The 21,396-nt window shown below is 36.2% G+C and overlaps 1 protein-coding gene across 2 annotated transcripts in view; it reads left to right on the top strand.

Annotated features, from left to right (window-relative positions):
• Sos1 (SOS Ras/Rac guanine nucleotide exchange factor 1) overlaps positions 1–19,229 on the top strand; it is a 110,874-nt gene extending 91,645 nt beyond the window's left edge. The window contains exons 18-23 of one of the 2 annotated variants that reach the window (XM_070025424.1): positions 2,986–3,158; positions 3,589–3,705; positions 5,403–5,667; positions 11,310–11,354; positions 13,305–13,423; positions 14,363–19,229. In XM_070025424.1, the coding sequence (XP_069881525.1) occupies positions 2,986–3,158; positions 3,589–3,705; positions 5,403–5,667; positions 11,310–11,354; positions 13,305–13,423; positions 14,363–14,854 (1,211 nt within the window). In that variant the 3' untranslated portion in view covers positions 14,855–19,229. The remainder of the gene's footprint in view (positions 1–2,985; positions 3,159–3,588; positions 3,706–5,402; positions 5,668–11,309; positions 11,355–13,304; positions 13,424–14,362) is intronic. The other variant, XM_070025425.1, reaches the window with a different exon arrangement.
• The last annotated feature ends 2,167 nt before the right edge of the window (positions 19,230–21,396 follow it).

Raw genomic sequence — 21,396 nt, 5'->3', positions numbered from 1 at the left:
GAAGTGGCGCTGTGGCTCAAGTGGTAGAGCATTTGCCTTGAGCTGAAGGGCTGAGGAACAGTACCTAGGCCCAGAGTTCAAGCCCCAAGACTAACAACGAAAAGAAAAGAAAAAGGAAAGAAACCTGAGGATCTTTTGGTGGGATTCACTGTTTAGCCCCTACTGCTGCTCTCCCAGACTGGTGGATAATGAGTTCTTATCAGCTGAACTAAAAATACTGTTTCTCAGATCTTTATGAACCAACATAATCCCTTTCTATACATGTTACATAAAAAAGAAATTTTAGACCTAAATTGAGAGTATGACTCATTAAGCATTTTAAGGTGAGCTGTGTGATTTAGTAAGTAAATACAAACATGTATAGGTAGTGTGATAGTACCCTTAATCCTTTTTGCTCATCTTCCTCGTTATTAATCCTCTGTTCCTCTTAGCTAGTTTTTCTGAAACTGTCCCTGGTTTGTCCTGCTATTCTAGGAAGATGTTTGCTGTTCTCAAGGTAAAGCTTTTCAGTTCCCAGAACTGACCAGGTGGCTTTTTATGGTTCTGACCCAGGAGGTAGAATATGAGATGTTATTGTTGCTTCTAAATTCCATTTTGTCTTTATATGGTAGTTTATAAAAACACTTTCTATATTTGTGTCCTTAATTCTAGATACTGTTTTACTGTTTATGCTTAATTCCTCTTCCTCTCACTAGAATTCTTATTCTTTTATGGTATTGCTACCACTTAGGGAAAACAGGGCAACTTTTTTTCTTCCCATGTTCTACCAGACTTCTGTGGGCAATCTAACATTTCCTCTAAGGAAAAATTTGTACTTCAAGTTTCTTCTCTGTGCATGACCCATTCACTAAAGCACAAATCCTAAAATCTTCTTCCCTGTTGTCTATACTTTGTGCCCAAGCCAATTAAGTTCTTGAGTTCTACCTCAGATACCCACCACTCTATCTCCATTACCATTGGCAGCCTTTGTCATCTCACTAGCTAGCCTAGTGACTCTTGCTAGCCTGCTTAACTGCTCTTCTTTGGCTTTCAGTACAGCTAGTGATGCTAGAATGCTAAGATGTTTCTACTCCTCTATTTGTCTACTGGGTCAAAGTAAGCTTCTTTTACAAAAGACATTTCAAGACCCAGTCCAGGTGCTTCTACTCTTCATGGAGGAGCCATCAGTTTGTAACTTATATCGAAAGTTAACATAGGCTGCCGTTAAATATGCACACTTTTAAGGGCATGTCTGGCAGGCTGATCCCCAACTCAGCAATTTGTACAGAGGAAACTATAGAGGAAAGTGAAAAGGCCTGTGACTTACTAGAATATACAGTGATTGTCCTATGAACTTACCAATAAAAAATGATCTTAGTCCTGAGAATCAGACAAATAATTAATAAACCAACTGGACGCTTTTAAAGTCCAATAGGCATTGGTATTAATCACATTTTTACCATTGATTTGGATTATGTAATGTTTTCAAGGATGTGCCAAAAGTTCTATTATTTAGGAGTATGCTCTACCACAGAAGTATTTAGAACCATTGATCCTCCTGCTGATGTCTGTTCTCATATCCTGCCACTCTATTACTAAACCTCTATAGTCTATCTGTACCAAACAACATGCTATCTCTAAGTATGCCTTTCAGATTTTATCACAAATTATTGCCACATTTCTGCTTTGCTTGATAGACAGCATTCTATCTTACTCTATACATTAAGTCTATATTCACTTTTTGAGTGAATAAAAGATCTAAGCATCATCTCATTTGTGTTGCTTTTTCAATCCTCTCAGCTGAAGACAGGATATGGCCCACCTCTTTTGTACTCTCATGGCATCTTATTCATTGCTGCTAATATGGTATCTCCTAATACAGCACTTACCAAATTGTACCATAGTGGCCCATGTTCAAAGCTCTGGACTCCTTGAGGTCAGGGACTGTATTGTGGATTTTTGTTGTTGTTGTTCATCTTTGTATCTGTAGTACCTAATGCAGTACTTGACATACAACAAAAACTCAGTACATTTGTATTAGTGAATGAACTTAGGTTTCCACACCTTGGTTTTCTCCAAAGAAGTAGTCAGTACTTTGGGAGGAAAAAGCAGAGAATGGGAAAAGATAAAATAAAAGTGTTAACAGTTGCAACAATGGCTAATTAATGCTTGTATTTGTTAGTCCCTATTCTAAACCTGTATTAATTCATTTCTCATGGCAACTCTCCTTTTGTTTTGCATATAAATAACTGACGCACAGAGAAACAAAGCAATTTGCACACATCACACAAGTAGAGTGTATAGTTTGGCTCCAGAATATCTGTGCTAGGAAGGAAAGGAACTAAAGTGCTCCGGTACCAGAGTGCTGGATAAAGAGCTAAAATGCCTGATATTTTGTTCATTCTTCTCCTCTTCTAGTACCCTACTTATAGTAATGGAGGAACAGGAATTCAATTATCAGGTTGCCACTAAATCTAGAAGTATTGAGACCAGAATATACATAAAATATTTACAGTCCTGTGTTAGATAGGTTTGCAAATCTTCTCTCACTTCCACGAGTAAGCATATACAAACGGAACTACAAACTGAATTGCAAATTTTAATAACCTCTTGAGATTAAGAATTGAATAAGAAAAAAATGAATTTAACTGATTTTTTTTTTTTGCCAAAAATATGCATCATCAGTGCAAACTTGTGATTTAAATCAAGTAACTGATTTGGAGAGTATAGAAAATTGATCTCTCTTCCTGAAAAATCTACTACTTTCTTAAACTTAGGTTCCCTTTTCCTAATTATTTGTAAGATTTAAGTCTTTCATAGAAGAATTTGATACTTAAAAGTCTTTATCTTAATATTTCCTGAGCTTATTTTTCATAGCATGAGAGCTGAGATTTCATTCTTTGGTTATGGTGACTGGCTAGTTTATAGACTCACATTCAGTGAGAAAGAAAGAAAACTTGCTTTTCCCTCCTTACCCTTTGAATAATTTCATTATATGTCTTTTAGGAATTTATCTCACTAATATCTTGAAAACAGAAGAAGGCAACCCTGAGGTCCTAAAAAGACATGGAAAAGAGCTCATAAACTTTAGCAAAAGGAGGAAAGTAGCAGAAATAACAGGAGAAATCCAGCAGTACCAAAACCAGCCTTACTGTTTACGAGTAGAATCAGATATCAAAGTAAGTGGAATTTTGTGAGGGTTCATATTTTTGATTAAGTTAGTGAAATGCCTTATAAAGGCAAGTTGATTTTATAGAGGAGAAAAATAAAATTAAAAATAAATAATTCCTGCTGGGTGCTAAGGCTCTTACCTGTAATCCTACCTACTCAGGGGGCTGAGATCTTAGGACTGTGGTTCAAAGCCAGCCTAGGCAAGAAAGTTCCAAATAACTACCAAAAAAGACAGAAGTAGTGCTGTGGCTCAAGTGGTAGAGTGCTAGCTTTGAGCAAAAAGCTCAGGGACAGTGCCCAGGCCCAAAGTTCAAGCCACAGGACCAGCACAATAAAGAAATAAATCCTATTTTTATGTTAAATGTTTTCCTAAATTATTTTTATGAGTTCCAAATATTAAAAATATTTTACATTAATAATTCTTTGTATTTATTCTAGAGGTTCTTTGAAAACTTGAATCCAATGGGAAGTAGCATGGAGAAAGAATTTACAGATTATCTTTTTAACAAATCCCTAGAAATAGAACCACGGAATCCTAAACCTCTCCCAAGATTCGTAAGCACTCATATATTTACATTTATATTATATGCTTCCTGCAGTTGTCATCCATGTCTGGTGATGCCATCTTTGCCATATCTGTAATGTAGATTAATGTAGATTATTTTTCTATGAAGGCATTCAGGAATAAAGTTCCCATGTAATAGTTAACAATAATAAAAATAAAAGTGTTTAACAATATACCCAGGAATATCCTGCTTGGTTCAAATAAATGAATATTAATATTAATTTGAATTAATTCTGATATGATATGATGAAGTTGAACCAATATGTAAGTTTTTGATTTTTTAAAAATAATTTTTGACTTTATCAAAAATGTTACTTAAGCTGGGCACCGGTAGTTCACGCCTGTAATCCTAGCTACTCAGAAGGCAGAGATCTGAGGATTGTGGTTAAAAATCAGCCTGGGGAAGGAAATTCCATGAGACTTTTTCTCCAATTAGCTATTAAAAGCTGGGGGCTGAGATGTAGCTCAGTGGCAAAGTGCTTGCCTAGCAAGTGCAATGTCCTGAGTTCGATCCCCAATACCAAAAAAGAAAAGCCAAAAAAATAATGATAATACAGTAAAAGCTAGAAGTGGAGCTGTGGTTCAAGTGGTAGAGTGCTAGCCTTGAGCACAATAGCTCAGGGACAGCCCCCAGGCCCTGAGTTCAAGCCCTAGGACTGGCATTTTTAAAAAAAAAAGTTATTTTGAATTTATTCAGAAGGGAGAAAATATAATGAATTTATATTAAATCACATAAATATATTTACTTGGGACTTTTTAAAATTACTGATTTATTGTAGCTTGGAACCATGAATCATGAGCCCTAGAAATATGAGGTTTAGCTAATATACTATCAATAGTTTTGTAGTTTTGTTATATTTGTTAGTGCCTGGCCAGATTTATGTTTAGTATCTTCACCTCACTAATCTGAGAATGTTCTCTTATTCAGAAGAAAAGGAAGAATTATGAGATAAACATAAATAACTCTTTAAGTCATCAAAATAACTTGTCTATGAGTTAGATTGCATGCAGTTGCCTCAGACAAATTTTTCAAGCCTTATAACAATTTTTAATACATGAATTAAAAACAACAAATTGGAGATACAAATCTAGTCTGCTCTAGAGAGCTCAGCACACTAATTGACAAGTGATCTCTCTTAAAGGAGAATGCCACAAAATTAACATACAGATGAAAACCGAGATGATTTAATGCACTTGTAAATAGTTCACATGGTCCCAATAGGAACACTATATTTATGGCATGGTAAGGTATGGTCATTCATGATGATGATCTAAGCTTTCCCAACAACATTAAATTTGCTCAAAACACCCTGTTTAGAAGTCAGGGTCTAATACAATGTGTATATTAAGCATTTATTTTTATTTCTGTGTACAATTATTTGTATAATTATTTTTTAAATTATTCTGAATTTTAAAAATGTCTACCCTTCCAAATAGTAAAATAAATTTCTAGTATTTCTAGGACTAAAACCTAGTTTACTTTAAAAGATTTTCTAACAATTTAGATAGCCAAATCTTCAGCAAAGTAGAATATAATGCTTTTACCTGAGCAGTTTAATCTGAACCATTATGTGACTGCCTTATTGATGATATATAGTTTATTATTAGTTGAATTTTATGAGTCATATTTACCTTCCTTTCTAACATAGTATTTTAAATATTGTGTTTCTTTTAATTATGTTTACAGCCAAAAAAGTATAGCTACCCACTAAAATCTCCTGGTGTTCGTCCATCAAACCCAAGACCAGGTACAATGAGGCATCCCACACCTCTGCAACAAGAACCAAGGAAGATTAGTTACAGTAGGATCCCTGAAAGTGAAACAGAAAGTACAGCATCTGCACCAAATTCTCCAAGAACACCGCTCACACCTCCTCCTGCTTCTGGTGCTTCCAGTACCACAGATGTTTGCAGTGTTTTTGATTCTGATCATTCAAGCCCTTTTCACTCAAGTAAGTTTTAAAATTTTAAGTGCTTTAGATCAATTGTTAGTATTACATGTACAAGAGGAGAAAAATAATCTAATTGTGTGTGTGTGCATGTGCATGCGTGCTTATATATAAGTCAGATCCCATTTCAGGAAACATCATGATAAAAATTCCAAACTCCATTAAGTTCATTATCGGTGACTATAAAGGCCTGGTGGTAAAAATTGGTAATTGAATTTCATTTGAACATCTGTATGCATCTCTCATAACAAATACCAAACTTAAAAACCTTTAGTAAACAGTACTTTCTCTTTAATTAGTATACTTAAAACTATTCAGGATACACTATCCCCTACTTAACAAATTCTTAAACAGCTCTAATTTTCAGTTTATGAAATTCAAACTCTTAGTTAACCCTTCCTCAGCCTACTCCTGGGCTCTGATGATATGGTAGTGCCTACTGCTATTATGCTTTTCAGCACAGCCATACCTCTCTCAGTCCAGGCTGGTTTTGAACTGCAATCCTCCAGACCTCAACCTCCTGAGTAGCTAGGATTATAAGCATAAGACAATGCCCAGGTTTGGTTAGAATTCAAAATATTCTGATTGAGCTTTCAGAGTGCTATGATTACAGGTATGTATTACCATATTCAGCTTATCTAAATATTTTACAACCTTTTGCTGTCATTCTAAATCTTTAATGTTCAGGTGTGAATTTTATATTTAATAGTACATCTCATTTCTTACAAGCACAGTCAGATTTCAGTAATGACATGTGACTTCTGAAGTATACAGCTCAGGGGTAGCCTTTTAAAGAGCCACCTCTTAAATCTAGATTACCATTAATTTTCTCATCTGTCATGTGTAGTTTTAAAGCTCTTCCAAGAGCACATCTTTTTCAGTTGTTCACTATGTAAATTGTTTTATTTGTTCAAAATGTAAAGCTAGTTACCTGTAACATTCTTGTAACTCTTCCACATACTCTCCACATACCTCAATGTACTGACCAAACTCCACCCTAGGAATGATGTAATACCAGTACCAGAGGCAGCATGACATAATCATGGCAGAGGGTGAGAAGCACTAAGCTTTGAATTAGGATTTTGGTTTGTCATCCCAGTCTGTTATAGTAATTAAGCATTCTGGTTCCATATAAAGTTCTTTTTTGTGCCTTCTAGACTCTTAAGATTTCTTTCAACTAAGAATCTAACTAAAAACCTACTATTAATTCTTTGGAAGTATATTATTTTGAGATTTGGTCCAAAATCCTATTTATCCTGTAGTTTACATAAAGTTACAGTTACCCAGCAATCTATCTAATCTTTGTACTATCTAAAGTGCATTTATCTTGAGAATTATTTTGCTTTGTTTGATGACTGAAGATCATAGTCATGTTATACACATATTATGCTGTCAGATACATATTTTGATAAGTTCAAATAGAAAGGTAAAAAAAATCCCATTTTCTCCACCTCAAACCCTAAATTAAATAATAAAACACAATTGGATTTTTTTTTAATATTCCTGGTCTAAAAATAACTGTTGGACCTATTTAGTTATAGTGTTATATACTGTTACATACTGTTTCCTCCAGCTAAAGAACATATTACATGGTTCCAAAACAGACTTTCATGTGGCTTCCCTAAGTTATCTATCAGTCCTACTTTAAGCCACTAAAAATGGAAGAGATGGAAAAACAGGGCATAAGCACATAATGTTTCTCTGCTAGTGTTAAATCTTCAAGTATGAGTCAAATGAAAGAACTGGTTTTGTAATGAGGGCTCTGGACTGGTGCTTTGTTAAATGTAGCAGTGGAACAGCATTAACTCAAACACATGAACAAGTAGAAAAATGTTCTAGGAGTTAAGCTTTGTAACCTTAGCCTTGATTATTTTTTCAGTTTCTCTCTTTTTTTAATAACAAACTTCTGTTGCTACTCCTCTGAAAAGAACTATTTTTGAAATTAAATAATCGAGCATATTAGAAAACCATCCACATGCTTGGTTAATCTTTCTTTTAATTTGCCAATAGTCTGTATGTGTGTTAAAAGTATTCACCTCCCTTTGATTCCACTTTTGCTTAACAGATCTCTTACTGCTATGAGATGGCCAGAGCTTACTACTTTCACTGCACTGTGCTGCCACCAGACTGAGTACCTTCTTTCTTTCTGTTTCTCTGGCAGAAAAGAGCTGCCTTACACTATACTCTTCTGTCACTTGAACACATTGTACTCAGTACAAACTAGCAGGAAAGGGGCTGGGAAAGTGGCTAAGTGGTAGAGTGCTTGCCTTGCATGCATGAGGCCCTGGGTTCGATTCCTCAGCACCACATAAGCAGAAAAAGCTGGAAGTGGCGCTGTGGCTCCAAGTGGTAGAGTGCTAGCCTTGAGCTGAAGAGCTGAGGAACAGTGCCCAGGCCCAGAGTTCAGGCCCCACAACCGGCAACAAACAAACAAACAAACAAACCAGCAGGAAATTCCACTTCTAAAACATAAATGGTTTTTTAAAATAAGTTAAAATGCTACCTTGTGTGTGTGTGTGTTTGTGTACACTTGTGTACACTTGCTGGTCCTGAGCTTTAAAGCTTGAACTCAGGGCCTGGACATTGTCACTGAGCTTCTTTTTTGGGGGGGGGGGAGGGGGGGAGAGGCGGTCCAGTCGTGGGGCCTGAACTCTGGGCCTGGGCGCTGTCCCTCAGCTCTTCAGCTCAAGGCTAGCGCTCTACCCCTTGAGCCATAGCACCACTTCTGGCTTTTTTCTTATGTGGTACTGAGGAATTGAACCCAGGGCCTCATGCATGCAAGGCAAACACTCTACCACAGAGCCACCTTCCCAGCCCCTCGCTGAGCTTCTTTGCTCAAGGCTAGCACTCTACTACTACTTGAGCCACAACTCCACTTCTGACCTTTTTTGGTGGCTAGAGATAAGACTCTAGTAGACTTTCATGCACGGGCTGGCTTTGAACCATAATCCTCAGATCTCAGCCTCCTGAGTAAGTTCACAGGCCACCAGTACCTGGTTAATGTACCTTTTTTTCATTCTCCTTTTCTTCCAGCCAGTGTCTTGAATGTCTTATTCGTTGCTAAGTTTTACTTAAACATCTTTGGGAAAGCTTGGTTTTACTAAGAGATACAAAATGATGATGGGAGGGAAAATGAGGGTTGATTAGAAATCCAAGGACATGAGGATTGATAAGAATCCAAGGACATCACACACACACACACACACACACACACACACACACACACACACACACACACACACACACACACACACACACACACACACACACACACACACACACACACACACACACACACACACACACACACACACACACACACACACACACACACACACACACACACGGACAAGGAAGAGAAATGAAAATATTGTGGAGGTGAATTCGTTCTCTGTGTGTTGTGTTCATCTAGAGAAATACCATTGAAACCTCATTAAAAATACCTGCTAATTTGAAAATAAAATAATAAACAAGAAAGACAATGTAAACATCAAGAAAATGACAGTTAAATATCCAGTGAGTGATGCAAACATAAATACTATGGATATCTACAGAAAGGTGACCTTATAGTGGGCAGGAATGGTCATTGAAAGCTTTGTGGAAAAGACAAGAAGAAAACTTTTACCTACTTAGTGCCACCCGATATACAATTATAACCCTACTCTACAGTTTGGCATCACCAGTTTTTCCTTAGAAGAGATTTTGATAGTAGATGGTTGAGAAAGGAAAGAACAGGTGTTCTAGCTTTCTTTCTGCTTCTACTGTAGAATAGAGAGAACAATAAACGGACCTTATTACCTTCCTATTTCAAAAGTGCCCCCGCCAGGCACTGGTGCTCACTCCTGTATTCCTAGCTACTCAGGAGGCTTGAGATCTTAGGATCACAGTTCAAAGCCAGCCTGGGCAGAAGAGTCTCTGAGATTCTTCTATCCAATAAACTACAAAAATAGCCAGAAGGGGAGCTGTGGCTCAAGTGGTAGCCTTGAGCAAAAGAAGCTCCCAGACCCTGAATTCAAGCTCCAGGACTTCAAACAAACAAACAAACAAAAAACCTCTTCAGGGTTGCCTATTGTGCTGCCAAAATTAAGAACCGCCATCTGTTATCCAGGATTGGTCCTTAACAAATTAATCTGTTTTGAAATTGGATTTAGCTTGTAAGTTATTTATCATAAATTTGTTCATATTATAGCAGATAACCAAATATTTCTTGATTAGAAAATGTAAAATTGTGAAAGAATTTTGATAGCATTTTCATGGCCAAGCAATTAAAGTAAGAAATTAGAGAAGTTCTTAGATTTACCAAAGCATGACTGTAAGCCTGTGCTATATATAACTATGAAAGTTGACTTTTATGTGTGTGTCCACAAGTGTGTATGCATAGTCATAGTCCTGCCAAAACTTGCAGTTCGTAGTAGTTAGGAGCTTTCTGTTTGCTTTATTCCTATATTAAATATATTACCACATTCTGGAGGCCTAGCTTCAAAAGGTGTATTTATTTCCTTTTGAAGAAAACTGAGAAATGTATAAGGTAAACATTATAATATCATTATTACCTGTAATATCATTAGTGCCCAGTTGTGAAGAAAATTGTTGATACAGCAACAGTTTCAAGTAATTTTAGGGTATAAAAATGAATTTTAATCATCTGCGAGATAATATATTAGAATGAGCTGGACTGCAACAGTAGTCAGGTTCCAAATAAATATCTGTACATATGGAAAGAAAATAATGTCATAGATTATTTGGATTTGGAATTGCCAAGGAAGTATGACCACTATGTCTTTGAAAGCAATCAAGTTAACAAGAAATAAGTTAACTAAACCTGCAGTGTAAAGTTGTCATTCTGACTGTATACGCTTGAATAAAAAATGTTCCAAATTGTTTGAATTAAAAATTCAGCTTAATCTATAGTGTTATAGAAACATACTTTAGCTTTTTGGTCTTAGTTCCATGTGCTAGCGACATGAGGCATTGGAATCCAAATATGTTACACATCAGTATAGGTCATCTGGCCTCTGTCTTGGTTTTCCTACTTGATATTCTTGGGGCTTTGGTTTATTTTCAGGGTTTTTTTCCCTTGAAAAATAGATACTGTTGGAATTAGGCAATTTAAATTTATCAGACATTTATAAAGTATGTAAGCATCAAGTGTTGATTCATTTATTTAGAAAGTACTTATGAATAGGGACAGAGAAAACTTACTTTGTAGCTTTTTTAATATCCAAAGTTCCTGGTGTTTTAGTGAAATGTATGCTGCCCAAGGACATTTTCAAAGATATATAATAATGTTTCATGCTCTTTTTAGTCATTAGGAAATGACATGAATTCAGCTAAATTTTTCACTTGAATTGAGTGAATACCTTTTAAAGTCTTCCAATAGCATAGCATAGTTCAACTTTGTATTTTCACTTAATTATCAAGACATCAAGTAGTAACTCTAAAAGGAATCTTCAAATTTCCCAGTTTGTTAACTTGACTTTATTATTTTTTCTCAAAAGTAGATAGTAATGAACTTTTCTAGAAATCATTACAGCACCTTTAAAATTAGAATGACAAGAATAACATTTTTGAGATAAGTTTTACAGATGAGTTGAATGTGTTGATGGAAGAAAAAAAAATCTATTTTTTCTTGTTTCCTTTCACAGGCAGCGATACCGTCTTTATCCCGGTTACACTGCCCCATGGCCCAAGTTAGTATATTTGGTTTCAGACTCCTAATTCTTGCTTCAGCTTTAAAAATCAAACCAATTGTCAACTTTCCTGCTAAAATTCTCCTTGGGTCTGGCAGCATTTAGTACCTGCTTGCACCATGTTAAAAGTGAGGTCTTCACTTGTGCTATCCTTTGATCAGAAATGATTTGCTTAAAGTTATTCTTTTCATGCTTTTTATAAAACCTTTTTCTCTTTTAAAAGAACATATTAAATGAGTGCTTCCACACTTAACCTTTTCTCTTTTCTAAACATAGAATCGAAATATATTTTTATGTTCAACTTGAAAAAGCAAGAGCATGCATGCGCATATGGGAATGCTGGCAGCTACATGCAGTGTTCAAATCACAAGATGCACAGAGCCCAATCACAGCATAGATTCTGGGCAGATAACTGCTTCAGACTTTAAAAGGGTTGTCTTACAATTGTAACTATTTGAATTATAAGACCTAAACAATCATCATAGATAAAGAAAATGTCATTGTAGCTATTTTACTCTGTTTTTAAAGTCAACTAACAATTTACTAAATCCATTATTTTAAGCTTATAGATTAGTAGTATTGCTGTCCTTTCAGATAAATAATTTCAAAATGTGTACAATAAAAATGTTACTTATAAGCTAAATTAAAACTAATTAAGCTTTTATTAAAAGTAAGTGATCAGAGCTGGGGGCAGAGCTCAAGAGGTAAAGTGTCTGACACCTAGCTTGCCAGAATCCCTGAGTTCAATCCCTCATGGTGTAATCAGCTAATCAACCAGCCATTCAATGAAATAGATGACCAAAATGTTGATCATTTGAATAATATCAGTATATAAAGTACTCTTAAAGCCTAATGTTTAAAGACATAAAATGAACCTATCACAATTTTGAATGCTTAAGTATGTTTTATAACTCTTTTTTTTTTTTTTTTTTGGTCGTGGGACTTAAACTTGGGGCCTGATCACTGTCCCTCAGCTCTTCAGCTCAAGGCTAGCTCTCTACCACTTGAGCTACAGTGCCACTTCCGGTTTTCTGGTGGTTTATTGGAGATAGAGTTTCATGGACTTTCCGGCTGGCCTGGCTTTGAACCGTGATCCTCGGATCTCAGCCTCCTGAGTAGCTAGGATTACAGGCGTGAGCCAACGGTGCCCAGCTTGTTTTATAACTTTTTAATGTTTATAAACTAGCTAACACTTACAAAAGTGTTGTCTTTCAAAATGTAATTATTTATATACCTATTTTATGCCATGTCACCCTAAAGAAAGATAGAGTCTGATTAGAAGTTTTACTTATCTTTTCGTGCCAGTTTACCAACTTATTCCTAAATCAGATTCACTAGATTTTAAGAGTAATTTCTGTTTTTATTATCAGTACTCCCCACTCATCTTAAATTGGCTCCATCACCAGTTGAAGCTTACATGCCTGTACCCAAGGCCTTCCCTCTCTAGGCACCAGATTCTCTCCCCTCCATCCTTCAACAGAATTGCTAGACAGCAAGACTATCTTTTAAGATAGAAGTTGTTCCAAGGATTCTCTAGTAAGAGCAAAGGAAGTGTATACCGATAAAGGCAGAGAAAAAAAAATGAGCTCATCATTAAAGTTGACAAAAATTATCATTCCAAAGATTTTTCAAATTCCAATTCCAATGGATATCTAAGAATTGTACCCAATTAAAAATTCCAATAATAGACTAACAGTGGACATGTTATTTTGTTCCAGAAGCAAAATAACAGTGCCTTAGGCAGTACTCTTTAAAGGGATTTCTGCATGTTTTATAGCAATTTGCTTTAATGAAATACTACTGGGTATTAGTTTACTAAAATGCTTTTGGTACCTCTAGACATTTCTTTTAATAAGTATAAGATGTATAAGATGTTTCCAGCTAAGCCTTCTCAAGATTAATGAGTAAAATAAAATTCTTATCAAGTTAAAAAAATTTAACATCCCACAGGATCTGCTTCAGTATCCTCTATAAGTTTAACCAAGGGCACTGATGAAGTGCCTGTCCCCCCGCCTGTTCCTCCACGAAGACGACCAGAATCTGCCCCAGCGGAATCTTCGCCATCTAAGGTAAAGTAGAAAAGCTTGTTATCTGGAAATTGGAATCATTACTTACATTATAGTCAGTTGTGTACATCTATTTTATTTCTCACTGAGACAAGGTAACATTTCAGAGGAAAGTCTGAAGCTTTGTGTGAAGATACATAAGTGAATGAAACTTGTTGAACTTGACAAAGGGTCTTTGTCGAACTTTAGGGGTGTGCTTCTAAATGGGGCTTTCATAAAAATTCATACTTTAGTCTATCCATTTTAATTTTTTTCTTTCATTTATTTTGCCAGGTGTATGCTTTTTAAATACATGGGTTTGAATTCAAGGTTTTGCACTTGCTTAGATGGTGCTCTACCACTTGAGCCATGACTTCAGCTGTTTTACTTTCATTACTTTTTGAATAGGGTCTTGTTTTCTGCCAAGGTTGGCCTGCACCACAATCCTATTTATACTTCTCATGTAGCTAGAATGATATGCATGTACCACCATAGCCAGCTTTTTTATTGGTTAAGATGGGGACAACGGTTTGTCCAGGTTGGCTTTGAACTGTGATCCTCCTGATTTTAGCCTCCCAAGTATTACTATTTTGTCATCTGTTAACTCATTTGTTCTTAAGCTGTCCAGAAATCAGAGAACCTCAAGAGTCAAAACACTTCATAGGATTTCATGCATATTAGTATAGTAACTTTAAAATTGAAAATTAATGGGCAATTTATTTAAATCAGAAATTATATCATGATAGGCAAGCAGTATAAAAAACCAACAAAGTTTTAAGAAAGAACTAATAGAAAATGAACAGTGGGAAATTATTTTTATGTGAATTGGTAGAACTTCTCATTTAGAATATCTGACAAAACTCCCTGTTCCACACCTAGTGTTCTGCCAATAACTAGTGTGTTTGAAAACCATTTATGTATTACACAAATTATTAATAAATGTATTTTATTCTTTTTTGTTAGATTATGTCTAAGCACTTGGACAGCCCCCCAGCCATTCCTCCTAGGCAACCCACATCCAAAGTCTATTCACCACGCTATTCAGTGTCAGACCGGACCTCTCTCTCAGACCCTCCCGAAAGCCCTCCCTTATTACCACCACGAGAACCTGTGAGGACACCTGATGTCTTTTCAAGCTCACCACTACATCTCCAACCTCCCCCTTTGGGCAAAAAGAGTGACCATGGCAATGCCTTCTTTCCAAACAGTCCTTCTCCCTTTACATCGCCACCTCCCCAGACCCCTTCTCCTCATGGCACGAGAAGGCATCTGCCATCACCACCATTGACACAAGAAGTGGACCTCCATTCCATTGCTGGGCCGCCCGTTCCTCCACGTCAAAGCACTTCTCAACATATCCCTAAACTCCCTCCAAAAACTTACAAAAGGGAGCATACACACCCATCCATGCACAGAGATGGACCGCCACTGTTGGAGAATGCCCATTCTTCCTGAATTCCTCTGAACTGGGAGGTCCAGTTTCCTGGCCCCAAATCCATTGCTGGCAATGGATGCACTGAATGTGCCAGCACTGAGGAGTTAAATGAGAACTCCAAACACTAATGACTCTACTTCAAGATGCAGTATAAGACAGTGAATTTTAAAGTAGTTTTAATTATGAAATGAAATGGTATTCCAGTTTTAGTTTATGGAAAGACTGATGCAGAGGAATTGGACAACTGATTGCACCTGAAAGCCAATTGAAGGGACTTTTCATTGCCAATAAGCAAGTCCTTACTTTGTGAAGTGATCTTTATCGTTAAAGGGACGGGAACATAGTCTAGTGTCCAGCAGGCCCACACGATGACAGTTTTTATAATTCAAAATATTATGCACTTTTAAAAAATTCTTAAACAGGGATTTTACTATCCTCCTTTGTTTTCCTTTGCTTTACTCTTCTACTTTAGAATATTTTCATAAAAAAATCATACAAAGGACTGTGAGGAAAGGCTGTGGTACCTGACCTTGTTGATATCAAGGCCCAGCACTGTACAGCAGTCCTGTTTACAGATTATTACAGTGAATTGAATGGGTACCGAGGCTTCACCAAAGAGGTACTTTTTGTTGTTGTTGTTGTTTTAAAAATAATTATACCGATTTTAAGAACATTCCCCATCTGTCCCCCCACACAAACAAAACGTGGTGGTGTTGCCTTCAAAGGAGAAGTTTTGTGTCATTGACACAATGGAAGAACTTTTGAAGAATTGTTACCGTCAAGTATACTACTTACATTTAGGAGACTGTTAACCTACACTAGATTGTCCCCCCCACCCCTTTTCCCACAAAGGTTTACTGGTAAGACATGTCCTGGCTCGTAGCTGTCCCTCTAACCATACTATGGAAATGTAGGCACCCAATGTGAAATGGAGCACTTGCTGGGCATCACTGACACCATTCATATTTTACTTGTAGTCGAGTAGTCAGCATACCTAGACTTACCTTCTTGCATTGCCTAGATCATGTGTATATAATGAATGTTATATAATATACCTGGCAGGTCTGTTTTAATTTAATTGAATAAAAATACAAATACCTTGTTTGGCTGGCATATATTAAATTATTATATGGAGAAAATGGTTGATTCTTTTTTTATTCAGTTGAAACACACACACACACGAGCACTAAGCATAAAAGCACGTATTGTGGTACGCCCTGGTTACTATTTTTGGATATATGTATTAATCTTTAAAGAATGACCTAAAGTTGCAGTTTGACGTGTAGGAAAATACTTGATTAGAATAGGATGGATCTCTTTAAAGCAGAACTTTACAGTTTTTGTTTTGTTTTTTCCTAAGCAACATGTATACAGTTTTCAGGTTTATATTGAACATTCTACCTTGCTTCAGGTCTTCTGCTCTATCAAAACTCTTCATTCTAGAACATCTACCTACATCATTGAAATCTTAATGTGGATTATTCATTAATCCTATGTACTGCTCTTCTAAGTCTAACAAATACTGTGACTGAAATGCATGCAACTTGTTGAAGAGAAAAATGTTTTATTATTCTCAACTATAATGTCTGTGAAATGTGAAGTATTCCATCCTTAGAGCGTCATCAGTATCTGCATGTGTCCGCTGAATAATGAAGCAACATTTCAGCATTTCTGTTAACCATGTGGTTAGAAGTGCCACATCATGGTGGACACTTAGTACTTTAATAATTTTTTGTCATATTTATTAGAGCATTAAATGTACATCATGATAGTACAATGTATAGTCCTATAAGACCAGAAAGTATGTTAATTGCATCATTAAGCAGTCCATCCTATCATATCCTTTCTTATTTATTTGTTAGAGTTGAGTCTTTTTTGTTTAGTATCCCTGCCATTCCTAAAATAGTAGCCATTTTTTCTTTGTAATAATGTTTCCTCTTTAAAAAGTGTCCTAAGATGTTGATTTCAAATCCCCTCTTGGATGCAAAGTGTTCATATGAGCATTCATTTAATGAATATTATCTATGCCTACTTAGTATTGCTGCTACAGTTAATTGTGATACACATTTCAGAATCTCCCATGGCTTTTTATTGGGCCAGCCTAACTGTCTCTAGGATTATCCTTTTTATGACTTACTATTTTTTGGCTATCCCATCCATACTCCAAATGAGAACCTGAAAAAGTCACATTGGAGTCACATTCAGTATCACTGGCGAGTGTGTTAACCTTCAGTAAGGTGATGACCACCTCATCCTATAAAGAAAAAAATGGATTGGAATTCTAATTCTATTTCTCCCAAAGGGAATCATTCTTTTACCCCGTGGTTCTAGGAGACCACTTCACTGTGCAACAGTTTTATATGCATTGTGAATAGAGGATATTTTTATTCTGAAGTGTGGCATTTGGATAAAAATATTTTCTGTTGTAGTGGTAACTGAGTAGAAAAATGCCAGTTGAATGCCCTTATGTGGAGGTGAAAAACTGTATTCTTTTTCTTATGGGAAACATTATGTAGCTAATAAGTTTCTCCTTAGTAGTAACTAAAATGAACTTAATCAGGGACAAGCAGTGGCAGAAAAAAATAAATGCATCATTACAAAATTTGGCTTTTTGAATCCAAGACATAAGGTAATCAGTGCAGCATGATCTTTTATTACCCACATTCCAAAATGTGGAATATACTTTGGATCACAAAATGAAAGGGATATTTCAAGGCTGAACTTACTTAGTGGGCTTATAACCAATATAATCCGAAGGGAAGCTTTTCACATCGTAAGCACTTTCTAAAACAAGAACAGCTAATGTTTTCAAATATTCAAAACCTGAGGTCATATATTTCTCAGTCCTCCAAATGTAAGACTATAAATGAGTCTTAAACAATTGAAAGTTTGCTTAACTAAAGATTGTTGGGCATCAAAGTATATGTAAGTAGGTTTCTATAACACATGGATGTATTTTAATGAATGCGTTGAGAGTATACACACACAATCAGCAAAACAGTCTAGCAGCAAGTACTATTTCAATGGGAGGCTATATTATGGTTCTGAATTCTTTCTTAATGTCATCAAAAATCAGTTTCTTTATACAAAACAAAAATTCATGGGTATTTATTGATCATAATCCTTTGTAATTCTCAAGTTTAGCTCACTTCAATCTTTAATTTCACTGTCTCAATATGATGACTTAAATTCAGATTATTTAGTGGCTCAGCAATATAAATGGAGGAGAGTTGTCTCAATTTTCTAGTATTGTACATACTGAGGAAGCTTTTTTTCTTTTTCAGATTCAGAAACAGTTATTTCTTGGTATTCTGCTGCTGTGGATAGGTTTACCTATTTTGACCTATATTGTGTGAATATTGAGTATTATAAGTGTATTGAACATTAATCTTTACCATTAATTACACAATACAAGGTTAATGTTGGTTTGGCTGAAAGAGAATTATGGAGTAAAGTTGTAAGGGAAAATGATGACTTTGTTCAGTATTTTCTCTTTAGAAACATTCACTACTTTTAAAATCATTTCAAAATCCCCTATACATGAGCCCATGAAATATTCTGAGTTTGAATCAAGAAAAAAAAGCATGAAGTCTATGATAAATGTAAACAACAAAAGTACTTGTATCTTCTCTTATAAATTTCATGCCTTATTTTCCATTTATGACACCGTAAAGTGCATTTTCTGTCAACTGTGAGCAAATTTCCCTTTTGCCTTTAATGAAAATAGTGCATTAAATAGCCAATTGCTGCAATTATAAAGCAAGATAGCTAAAGGTGGGTCACATTGGACTGCCACTCAAAGAATCAAGATTCATAAAGATGGAAGTTTGGTGTGGCTTAGAGCGCGCGCACCTGTGCCAGATGCATGCCACTTTCAGTAGCTGCCAAATGTGCCTTTAATTAAGAACATCTCTTAATTTTTTTCTTCAGATCAAGTCAGCATTTGGGGGCGGGATTAGGGCAGGGGACTTTGGGGTGCAAATATCTGGTGAGACCACCAGACAATTTGTTTGTCAAAGTGACATGTATAATTTTAGTTGAGATGTGTCTGTTTATATGTGTACTTGCCTTTGTTTAGTAGCACGGTTATTTGCTAAGATAATTGTCAAAAAATGCTCTGTCTTACTTTGATGTAAGAACAAAGTGTGGTCTATACACCTACTATGGCCTTTGTACCTAACCATGTTTGTAGGTAATCTTTGTACTCTGTGTGCAGCAGTATTTGGTTTGCGTTTAAAGTGAAAATAATGGCTGTTATTTTTCTGGCATTACTAAGATAAACTGAAAAATAATAAAGAAAAATGCCTTACATAGCCCACAAGTGTATTATTTTTGCATGTGTTTATTTGAAAGTGCAGTATTTTTTTAAGTCATTAGTGATTGTTATTTAGCTTAAACTTGCCATGGAGAAATATTTTGCATTTCTTCATGGTCTTTCTTTGAGGATACTTTTTTTCTCTAAAGTCAGTGTAAATGGATAAAAGAAGTTCAATATTTTCTAATGTGTCACATGCTATTACTGTCTTGAGTGACAAGTCCTTGGTGGCTCACACCTGTAATCCTAGCTAATAAGGAGGCTGAGATCTAAGGATCATGGGTCAAAGCCAGCCAGGGCAGGAAAGTCTGCGAGACTCTCATCTCCAGTTAACCACCAGAAAACTGGAAGTGGCGCTGTGGCTCAAGTGGTAGAGCGCTTACCTTGAGCTGAAGAGCTGAGGGACAGCACCCAGGCCCAGAGTTCAAGCCCCACAACCAACCCCCACCCCCCCAAAAAAAAATTAATAAAGTGAGTTGGATGTCATTGGCTCATACCTGTAAGCCTAGCTATTTAGGAGGCTGAGATCTGAGGATTGAGGTTGAAGCCATCCGGGACAGGAAAGTCTGTGAGATTTATCTCCAGTTAAATCAGAAAAAGCCAAAAGTGCTAGCCTTGAGCAAAGGGAGCTCAGGGATAGCACCCAGGTCCAGACTTCAAGCCTCAGGACTAGCAAAAAAGAAAAGAAACAAACTAGTAAGGTGGCTTGTGTGTACCTGAATGAAGTTTCAGAGAGCAATTTACATTTTCAAAAGAAGTTTTAGAATACCTAATTAGGTTTTTTGGCAGGCAGTTTGCTGAGACTTGCTGGAAAGAACGAGACAGTTTGACTTCAAAACTGTTCCTAGGCTAGGCTTGCACAGATAAGAACTGGTGTCAGCTAACCAATTAGGTAAATTTGAAGTCATTCAGAATGGACTAGAAATCGAAGAATCCTTACAGATCCAAGCTACCTTCTTAAAAATAGCTGCTGGTGAGCCTGGAGAAGTAACCTGACTGCCATCATGTAGCCAGTGGACTTGTCTGGATTGAGGCCACTGATAGTGTTCATCTCTGCTATTTGCAGGACTGCTTTCAAGGATGCCTAAAATGAATTGGTGATTCCCTGCCAATGCTGCTTCCTGTTGTGTTTTTTTTTCTAGTTTAATAAAAATTTTTGTTTTGTAAAAGGCTTTTGGCTTGCCACTGTGAAATCCAGGCATGTGTTACTGATACATTACTGTAGGTAATCAATTTAGCATAGTGTTAATTAATATTAATCTGATTTAATTCTGAATTTGCTCTTAAAACATCTTTAACCAGATGACCTTTTTTTCTACTTGTTTTAACTATGTTAGGTCATCATAGATTGTAGGCAGTTAAGTTTCAAGAACAAGAATATGGGAGCCAGTCCCACAGTTGAGACAGAATTTTTGCAGATTTGATAGAATATAATTCCCCAAAGACAGTTATATCCATTCTAACACTTTAAGACTCCTGAACTTATTGGAGACAAGGAAAAATCTACAGTCTATTTAGAAGCTAATTTCTCTACATTAATAACTCCTCTACATTAATAACTCATCAAGAAAGGGAAGAATCGTATGGCAGAATAAGGTGCTTTGGAATTGGAGCTGTTCACATCCGTGGTCTGGTTTTCATCTATACAAGAAGGATGATATACCTACCTACGACTTCTATGACATTTAAAGGTAAATATCTAGAAAACATAATTCCTTTCACAGCATAGATGCTTTTAACAGATGATAAAGTTATGAGGGATATGTTTTCAAGGTTTGCCTAATTTTTAAAGCTTTTAAGAGGTAGGTTATCCTGACTTTGTTTATTTATTTGTTTATTTGGTTGTAGGGCTTGAACTCAGGGCCTGGATACTATTCCTGAGCTCTTTTGCTCAAGGCTGGCACTCTACCACCTTGAGCCATGGCTACACTTCTGGTTTTCTGGGGGTTAATTAGAGATAAGAGTCTCACAGACTTCCCTGCCTGGACTGATTCTGAATCATGATCCTCAGCCTTCTGAGTAGCTAAGATTATAGGCATGAGCAATCAGTGCCTGGCGTTGACTTGTTTTTGTTTTTGTTTTGTTTTTAGGGTATTCTTTGCCATTTATCATCACTTAAACTGATTTTTGCATGACCTTGCATTGTAAGCATTTGATAAGGACTCATCTAACTATCAACAAATATTTATTACTCCAAGTACAGTTCTGGTTTAAGAAATACAACAATGAACAAATACCCATCTCATC

The sequence above is a fragment of the Dipodomys merriami genome, unplaced genomic scaffold (genome assembly GCF_024711535.1).
Source record: "Dipodomys merriami isolate MVZ:Mamm:240054 unplaced genomic scaffold, mDipMer1.0.p SCAF_17, whole genome shotgun sequence".
NCBI lineage: Eukaryota > Metazoa > Chordata > Mammalia > Rodentia > Heteromyidae > Dipodomys > Dipodomys merriami.
The sequence above is the reverse complement of the archived record's forward strand: the minus strand, read 5'-3'. Positions and strand labels throughout refer to the sequence as shown.